Here is a 10,207-nt window from a genome sequence, read left to right as displayed (position 1 = left end):
ACTAAAGAACTAAGTTTTATAAAACATATAAACAAAATTATAATTTTTTTACAAGACTAGTGAAATAAATGTATATTTGGAAAACTTATGAAAAAAAATTTAGGAGCTAATCAACAAATTATCTCAAACATGAATTTTACATGACACGAATTTGCAATATACGAACACAACTTGAATTTTAAAACGTATCTTAAGATCAAACACTAACACAAATTATAGAACATAATTAATTTGTATAACATTTGACAAGAGATGAATACATCACATTTCTACCTATGCCACACGAAAACTCGTATTTATATACGAATTTCAATAAAACCACTATACACGAATTTATTTATTTTTACAGTAGTTTTACATTTAATTTAAGGGTTAATACTACAAAAATCATTATTAATGAGGAAAAATTTGTTCCTCATATGACATTATATTTTGGAAACTTTTCATTTTTGGGTATTAGCCGATCACCAACATGTTATGTACTAGTAACCCCTCAAGCATTATAAATGAAGAAAAAAAAAATCCGAAAAATAATGGTAAATGGTAATAAAAATATTAGATTTAAATGTCGATTTGGTTGACATATAAATTTTTCTCGGCTTACATTTAAATCTAATATTTTTATTACCATTTACCATTATTTTTCGGATTTTTTTTCTTCATTTATAATGCTTGAGGGGTTACTAGTAGGTATGTTGAAACATAATATCTTTAAATGAAAAGGGAAGAGGTGTTGAAGGGCAGGATGTGTGTGTGTTTTTTTAAATACTTTTTAAAGTATATATATATATATATATATATATATATATATATATATATATATATATATATATATATATATATATATATATATATATATCAGGACCGGTCCTGAAAATTCAAATGCCCTGGGCGAACCGGGAAAAAAAGGCCCTTAGATCTTAACGTGGAACGAATAAAATTACATAAACTATTTTTTTAAAACAATGATAAACTTTATAGCAATAAAAATAGCAAAATCATAGTATTTTAATGAATACCGACTAGCTGTTCCGGACAGAATATTTTATACCGCAATTTCACTAAAAATATAATTTTTTTAATAAAACGAAGATTTTAAAGGTTATTTTGGTCATTAGTAAAATATGACAAAAATCTATTATTCTCCTTCAACCGTTCAACAATTCCCTATTGATAACTAGAAGCCATCACTATCGTTATCTTTTTGGAAGTCATTATAAATTAGTAAAACAAATAGATACATAGTGTATTAAAACTCAATAAAGTAATTATTTTTTTAAAATTTTACTTAATAGTTTAATAAATATTACATGAAGAATCTTGCAATTTTTGTTCTTAGTGGATTAAAGAAAAAGGAAAAAAGACACGAGAATTTAGTGGAGGCAACAAAGAATGTTTAACACAATTTAAAAAGGCGAATGCACCAAATGGGATTCGAACCCGAATAATCCGTAACAACTTAAGAAAATAGAAGCGCGCTTACCATTTGAACCATAAGAAATTATGTTTTGGCTTGAACGATTTATTATTTATATAAATATTAAATAAACAATATGACTTAATCTCAAGCCCTATTTTTTGGGGCCCTATGCAGCTGCCCACCTTGGCCCCCTTAAATCCGGCCCTGATATATATATATATATATATATATATATATATATATATATATATATATATATATATATATATATATATATATATATATATATATATATATATATTTGAAATGAATGAAAACCACCTAATGTAAGTCTCAAAATTGAGATATCTAATAAACAATAATACATGTTAATCTCTACCTCGATCAAATTTGTTAATTCATCATATTATATTTTCTTTTTTCATTTTATCATAACTTTGTGCTTTCGTATTTTCTTATTACAACATGCACTTTAAAATTATTTTTAATTAACCCATTTGATAAATTTACTTATCAAAGTAATAGATAACCTCTTAGAATTATCATGACATGAGACCACTTAATAGGTTTTTATGCCATAACAAAAAGAGTTCTTTTTCACCGACTAAATGCCCCGCCTTCCAAGTAGAAGTTGCAAGTTTGACTATTGCCTTCAATGTCTCTACATTCTTCATTTTAAACAATTACTTTTTAAAATACCTATTGATGACCGATAAAAAATAATGGTAAATGGAAGAAAAAAAAAAGTGTTGGGGCTAAATGCACAGTCAGACGTAAGTGTTGTGCTTAAATGCAAACTGACGAAAATTTATGTCTGCTAAGCCAAAACGTCATCATAATCTGCGAGTGACCGGCCAAGGCCAAAAAAAGGAAAAATGAATAAATAAATAATTCAAGATATAATGGTATTTAAGAAACAAAAAAAAAGTTGGAGTAAAAACATAAATAAACAAGATGTTAGTTTTTAAAGTATATGAACTTTCTATGTAATTGTGGCAGTTGAACTAACATCCGATATCATATATGTCCATCACGAAACTTGAACACTTGACCTCAAAGAGAGATGACAACACCTGATACCACTCGACTAGTAATTCTTTAGTATATAATATACAAGCTAAAAGGGTAAGTAACATATGACCTTAAATGGTGAAAATCTATATAAGAAAACAATAAATAGCAAGGTCTAAGTCATTGATTAGACATATTGTAACTAGAAGTAAACAAAATGAATAGAGTTTAAGAAAAGTGAAAAGTGAAAACGATGGATAAATATTCGAATATATTAATTAAAGCATATAAGTGCTATATATAAGATAAAATGTCAATACAATCTCTAAAGTGAGAATTAGCACACGAAACATTATTTACAATTTATCTTACAACGCATGTAAATCATGCTACCCTCCTCTCCTCTTCTTAACATCAGTATCAAAACTTTTCATCCCTCATCCTCATGTCATGGTGTCTTGTTTTAAAGAATAAAACATTAATTTACTCGACTTCCCTCAAAGCTCAAAATGCCAAAAAACATAAGTATTTCATCATTTTGCGTCTTTTCTTCTTACTAACACTCTCCTTCTTGTCCTCTTCAAACATACCTTCAGAATTACTACTCGAAGATTCTATACTTGTGTTTATAACACCAGTTGAAGTACTTTTGTTCATATCCTCCTCTTTTGCTTCACATATCTCGCTTTTAACAGGCACTATTAACAAATACTACAGTAAGCACAGGGTTGACAGAATCAAGATTCAAGAAAAGAGATTTTTCAGAAAAACGAGCATATGTTATATATATACCTGTAGTGGTGGGACATATGACTAGCTTTGAGTTTATAGTTGCAGAAAGATTGAATTTGATACTTGAATCTTTCATATTTTCGTCATCATCTAGTTGTTGTAACAACGCCATTGAGTCGAAGTATTCATCTGACGTCATGGTCAAACAACTTGAATTTGCAGAACTTGAAGAACATGAACCTGGATCATCAACAAGATCGTTCAACTCAAAAAAGTCTCCGGTCAAAATACATTCCATATCCGACGAGTTTTCAACTGCAAAAAATATTCTGCTTAGTGCTTTTTGATCGTTCACATTGATTTTGTACTCTTGCATCACCCAATCAGTCTTTCGTTCATGTGGGGTCTTCCCTTCGTAAAACCTTAAGGTAGTTCTGAAACCACAAATGGTGGAATTGGAGAATATCTCGCATGGCTCCCCTGTTTCTACCCAGAATCCGAACTCTGATTCAGTTTTCACAACTGAACAAAAGTACCACAGGTCACCTGCAAGATTTCGATTCAATGGCGATTAGAACAAGATCAAGAACATCGAATTCAAATCTTGATTACTAACCAGGTAGATCTTGGGGACGATACTTGTAAGGATTTACTTCAGATTCTACATTCGAAGGTAGAGGTTTTCCGGTTTTGAAATTTAACAATGACATACAGATGCCTTCATCTGTCCAGTATTCATTTTCAATTTCATGAGGACTTGATGATGGAGGAGACATTGCAGCTTAATAAATCTTCACCTGAATTATCAGTTTAACCATAAAACAAATCAGAAAGCGAAGAACAGCAAGAACAGACATCATCAATCTTTTTTCTCAAATTCCATCAGCAACCGGAAATAGAAACAAAAACTTTATGCTTAAAACGAAAAAACCCGATCAAACTACTTTCTTTCCAAATTGGTAGTAATACAGTCACTCCATTCAAACACCACCCAAATCAGCAATTCAGTATACAGTCACTCAACTCAACGAAATTCTATTGTACACTCAGAATCACAAACATCAAACAATAACACGACTTGAAATACATATAAACTTGATAAAATATTCAAGGTGTATCAGCATTCGAATTGAAACAAACCCATAATGAAACCCGGATTACGCGAATTCGAATGAAAATACACCGACCACTTGATAGATGATAGTTTAAGAATTTTCCGACGAAGATCAAGAAATACCTGTAAGTATGAAGAGTCACCGGTGATCGGCGCAGTAGACTCTCTCTCTCTCTCACACACACTCAGACTGTTTATTGTGTGTTTTCTTTTGCTTAAGAGAGCGAACGACGACGAAGAGAATGTGGGGGTATTTATAGGAAAAATATCTAACAGTGGTTAACACTTGACACTTAACATGGAAGCATAGTTAACGGAGTAAACAGTAGTGGATTTGTGTGTCTCTTGCCGATGATCGATTGTTTGTCTACGTGTCGCTTTTTCATTCGTTTGATTGTATAATGTATGGAGAGGGCGTAGTGTTATTATCGAAGGCTCACGTTACACCCAGTGACGACTGAGTTAGCGTTAAATGCGTGTTTCGAAGAAGCTTCTCTACTTCAATTTTTAATTATTATTTCGTACATCAGGAAAAATATATATCAATTTTGAATTATCTTTTTCATTTATAAACCTAAGTTATTTTAGTTTGAAAATATGTTTGTAAAATAAAAGTTAATTAAAAACGAATTTGTTTTAACTTTAAACCATAATGTGTTTGTTAAATCGGAACAAATTTTGAAAATTATATTTGTTTAGAAACCAAAAGAGAAAGGATATCGCAGGTTTTCGATGAATTGAATAACATATAGTTTTAACAAAAGAATCTCATATTAAATAATGGTAGAATGTTTTAGTAAATAAATAAAAAAAATAATAATAAATAAAAATAAAAAAAAAAAAAAAAACTTTGTGAACAAAAACACGTAATACTTGGGTTTTGCTAAAAACGCAAAACCTTTTTATTTTGAATTGTTCTAAATATACAAAATCTTCTGTGTTTGCAAGGATTATTTTGCTAATTTATGTTACAGAATATGATTTATCAGGCTATTTTTTTTTTCTTATGTTCACATTTAGATGAATTTTTTTTCGTACACGTCTAGGTAAAAACTTGTTCGAAGTGTTCAAATATGACCATTATGACCGGCTATAGCAAGTTATAACCTGTTATAATAGTCATATGTGAATACTTCTTACAAGTTTGTTACCTATATGTATATTAAAAAAAATTACTAAAATGTAAACAAAATGAAAAGTTAATTACCCTAATTAATCAATTTTTATTATTATTAAGGCAATCGATGATAATGTTTGCAATATCAATAGATTCGGTTAAATTTATTTAAAACAATATTTACGACTATTTATGAGCCTTTTAAATTGGTTAGGATATGTTGGGAGTCGGTTTGGATAGCGTAATTAGCATATATATATATATATATATATATATATATATATATATATATATATATATATATAAAAGACTAAAGTAATGTTATCGATGTAGATTTTAATACATGGAGCAAACTTCATTGAAGATAGTGTTCTTTTTCATGTTATTGGTCTCTATTTTTGATACTTTTAGTCTCTAGTAAATTTTAATTTTTATATTTAATACCTTTAATAATAAAATTCTATAAAATGACGATGTGTATTTTTCCCGGTCAAATATCAAGTTTTTTTTTTTTAATTTTTTTACCAAAGTAATGTGTTTTAAAAAGATATGCACAACTCCCACCTGTAAGAGCGAGTCCCAGTCACGACGAACAACCTCTGCCTCCTCGAGGAGCTTATCGCAGCCACAGACATCCCGCTTCAGACTCTCATTTTGAATCATGAGCCCCTCGTTAGCCTTGGGTCAAGGAGTCCACTTTCACTTCCAATACATATCAAATTTCTTCCGCAACAGTTTTCTCTGAAGCAAGCAAGGCACACCTCTGGTCGAAATCATGAACATCATTCTCGAGCTCAGTAATCTGACGTTTCAGCTCGACCTGTCGAGCACCTTAACCCGTATGCGCATGACATGTTATGAGCCAATGTGGGGCTGCCCATGGCCTCCACATCGGTGACGGCAGCAGGTCGAAATGAATGGCAAGCAAATTCCACAACACTGGTGCAGACAGACAAACGAGAATCATTATGCAAACTCCAAGAAGGAACAAACACGTTAAATCTGAAATCACCCCCAACAGGAGCTCCTCCGATGGGCAGGGTTTGATGCAGCTCGACCCCCCCCCCCCCCGGGGACCCTTAGGGGGAGAAAGATCAGAAGAAGATTGTGGAATAGGTTGGACAGAAACAATAGGCTGCTTAATCGCCCCTTGACCCCCTCAGACTGTTGTGCGTCGTCATCAGGGATCACAACAACCGCTTCGGGCGTAGAGGAGATTGATTTCAATAAACGAGTAAAATTGCGCCACGATTGAACCTACCTCCCGATGTTAAAGACATCGGTGGAGCTCTCCCCCATGGCCAGGACGACCTTCCTCTTAGTCGTGGCTCACCGAACGTCAGTAATAATGTCATCCTTGTTATCCTCGGCTACCTCTGTATGGCCAGAACCAACAACATAAGGAGGAGCAACCGTCGTCATGGGTCGAGCAACCAGGGGCCATTCTCCGATAGTCGTTGACGACCCTTCCACAGTCGACGACACTGGAGGAGCAGTCACGATGATGCGATTAGCCCGATAGGGCGAAGGAAGGGTTTCAACGAGATCAGCCTCCCGGTGCTCCAGCTTCCCCGATACTGCTTCCGTAGGACTCCATCCATAGACAGAGGGGATTCAGCACCTACAAAAGCAAAAGCAAGCCAAGAATATATAAACAAAGTCACCATTTCCAAACACACATCCTCATTTTTTATCATAAAGAAGGGGAGGAGGGAGAAGGTAGAATAGTAGGAAAGAAAGCAGAACTACCCAACACCAATAACAGTGTAAAAGATGGGCATCTTCCCCACACACCTCCAAGAGGGGCTCATCTCGACACCGGCAAGCAAAACCTCCGAGTACTCCTCAGGTACAACCTGAATGGTCTTAAGAAGATCAGTAATCGCCTAGCTATGAGGGTATAACTTTGGAGTAACATCGACGAAGTTGTTCGCCCGATATCGCCCGCGATAGACCTGATCCTAGTTGACCCACAACCACTTGTCTTGCCAGTTCTTTAGGGTCTTGCCATCAGGAACCAAGATGTGCCCCCCTCGTCAAGCAGAAAACGTATATTTGTCACCTGTAGCGTAGAACCTAAAGAATAACTTAAAGACAAAGTAGTCGGAGAGCACCCTATTGGCCCAATAAATCATCTCAAATGTCACCGCTTTGTTGACGACATTTGGAGTGAGCATTTAGATACTACAACCATTCTTCCGCAAAAGCTCTTCTTGAAAATCGGTAAGGGGAAGGTGCATACCGGCATCGAGGGTTTTCAGATAAACCCTCACTTTGCTTGGGGGGAGATAAGATCATCAAATCGGGCAATGGGAACTCTATTCCGTCAGCCAGAGAAAGGCCATAGGCATCGCTAAGGAGCTTGAACTCAGCTTCAGATGGGATGGTACCAGATTGAGTTTCCATGGAACCAAGAAGAAATCCTTAGTTAAATAAGAACAAGAAATAAAAGGAAAAAGTGGTGTGAATAAATAACACCCTTAACCTTATAAAGAATAAGGAAAAACGGGATATTCAAAATCCCTGACGTAATGATGTAACCGACTATCTTTATTGGCAGTCACATCGCCATAAAAACTGAAGCGATGAATGAATTAAAGCTCAACGCTTGTACCGAGCAGTTAATCCCAGAACATTATAGCTAGCCTAGAAACGTTATGACTACTAGACTAGGGATTTGATGACGTGCCCCTGGCACGAATGAAGAAGTCGCGCGTAGACGCGCCATAGAATGCTCCAAGGCATGTCGTGCCTAGCGGATCAAGCCTGACGGAATCTAACACTAGGCAACGCCCCTAAGAGCAGGGCGCCCGCGGAGAAGGCTCAGCCCCGCCATGGGCGCCTTTTACTCCAGGACAAATATAACGGCTTCAGGCGACAAGGCAGATGCTCAGAGCATTACCGCGTGAACCAATTGTTGGCTCTGACAGATTAAGGAGCACGGTTATCCAATCAGGGTCCTCAATCCTGTCGGGTCTGCCACCCTTGTCCTGTACGGACTAGCAGAGGGATTCAGTATAAAAGGTCACCCCTGGTGCCTTGGAAGGTAATTCATTCTCTCCCAGTTTACACACAATACACGTCTAAGTCTATCTACTGACTTGACTATCAGAGAGTTTTCCTGGGAGCCTCCTCCTGGAGAACGGATGACGGTTCTTTCTCGTTATAACCTCACAGGCTCATCGGAATCATCAGAGGCTACGACGTCACCGTCCAGTGACTAGGTCACATCAGCTAGCATATAGTTTCTCTTTTTACCGATGTGGGATTGGATTTATCCTCCCCTCAAGCCCAAGTTCCTCCTTTGGCCTCCCCTTCAACGATTGTTCATCAAATCCAATCCTTTTTCATACCGCCGATACACTCGGGACATGCTCACTTGACTTGGGGCAATCAATAAGACTTTCGATACTAGGCTTTAGGATTAACTTCGTTGGACTGAGAATTATTGGGGATTGCACCACTTAAGTCGACCACATCATCTAGGCTATGACCGTAGCACTAATATCATTTGTTAGGAAGTAAAGCGGATAACTAGCAAAATTAAAAGCACATAAAGACACAATATTTATGTGCTTTTGGTTTTTCTAGTTATCCGTTTTACTTCCTAACCAATGGTATCAGAGCTACGATTGTAGCCCGAATGTTGTGTTTGATTCAAGTGGCACAATCCCCAGTAATTCTCAATCCAACGAAGTTGATCCTAAAGTCTTGTGACGAAAGTCTTCCTGATTGCTCCAGGTCTGGTGCGTGTGTCCCAAGTGTATTGGAGGTATGAAAAAGGATTGGATCTGACGAACAATCGTTAAAGGGGATACCAAGGGTGGAACTTGGATTTGGGGGGAGGCAATGGGTAATCCCTTTTATTACCAATTGGTTTTAGAAGTGGATTACTCATTGCCTTATATGCTAGCATGTTGTTACTCTTTTTAATGATTGGGATAGGGTTGCATCCCAATAATTCTCCCTTCAAACCCAAGTTCCGCCCTTGGCAACGCCTTCAATGACTGTTCATCAAGTTTGTTCTGAGTCTTGGCAAGTATCGTCTGATTTCCTAACAGAGTCAATCCTGAGCCGAGCCCAAACCTTTATAAATCTTCATGAGCCGATCTCGAGCTTCAAACCATAAGGCTCGAAATTAGCCGAACTCGAGCTTGAGACCTAAAAAAATTAAATGAATCGAGCTTGAGCCTAATCATGCTCGAGCTCGGCTCGTTTGCACCCCTTTGACATGCATACCAATCGAAAGGTCATGGTTGTTAGTGCATTTGCATATGAATGTGAATACATGTATTTTATGTTTTAGCTATATGTATTATAATTATAAGGTTGTGTTTAGTACGCTATAGCTAGCTGATAATCAAGGTTGTGTTTAGCACGCTATAGCTAGCTGATAATCTATTTTTTTTTTAGTTTTTTAAGTTGTAATGTTTGGCAAACCAAAAAATAGCTTATAAGTTAGTTTTTTAAAAAGCTAATTAGACTAGCTTTTTAGGATTTTCTTTTTCTAAATTTTCCAAATATATCTTAATTAGTTATAAAAACATATTCTTATAACTGTCATTTTATATCTTACAACTAGTGTTTACGAAATGTTATTTTTTATCAGTTAAGAGCTACCTTTTCAGCTAACTAACTTTTTACTTATCAGCTAACAACTAGTTTTTCAAATGGTACGTCAAACATAGTCTAAAGCTTATATGATTGCTTTCTATAATTAAAAATTTACAAACATTCTAATCCTATATTAGCATAAGTTCAAAATGGTTTAGCCACACCTCACGGAAGGCACGTCGTGACGTCGGTGGCGTAG

At 35.5% G+C, this 10,207-nt stretch overlaps 1 protein-coding gene across 2 annotated transcripts; it reads right to left on the bottom strand.

The window, feature by feature from the left end:
- Positions 1–2,685: 2,685 nt before the first annotated feature.
- On the bottom strand, positions 2,686–4,533 carry LOC145073475 (NAC domain-containing protein 59-like). 2 transcript variants are annotated; one of them, XM_079020055.1, is made up of 4 exons: positions 4,401–4,533; positions 3,780–3,960; positions 3,224–3,709; positions 2,686–3,129 (listed from the first exon to the last, which is right to left on the bottom strand). In XM_079020055.1, the coding sequence occupies exons 2-4, from the start codon at positions 3,937–3,939 to the stop codon at positions 2,936–2,938; spliced, it is 840 nt and encodes a 279-aa protein (XP_078876181.1). In that variant the 5' UTR covers positions 3,940–3,960; positions 4,401–4,533; the 3' UTR covers positions 2,686–2,935. The 2 variants fall into 2 exon arrangements, with proteins under 2 accessions (XP_078876181.1, XP_078876241.1); XM_079020115.1 differs by having other exon boundaries at positions 2,987–3,142.
- Positions 4,534–10,207: the final 5,674 nt, after the last annotated feature.

This window comes from Lactuca serriola, chromosome 1, assembly GCF_051521515.1.
Source record: "Lactuca serriola cultivar US96UC23 chromosome 1, Lser_US96UC23_V15, whole genome shotgun sequence".
NCBI classification, from domain to species: Eukaryota; Viridiplantae; Streptophyta; class Magnoliopsida; order Asterales; family Asteraceae; genus Lactuca; species Lactuca serriola.
The sequence above is the reverse complement of the archived record's forward strand: the minus strand, read 5'-3'. Positions and strand labels throughout refer to the sequence as shown.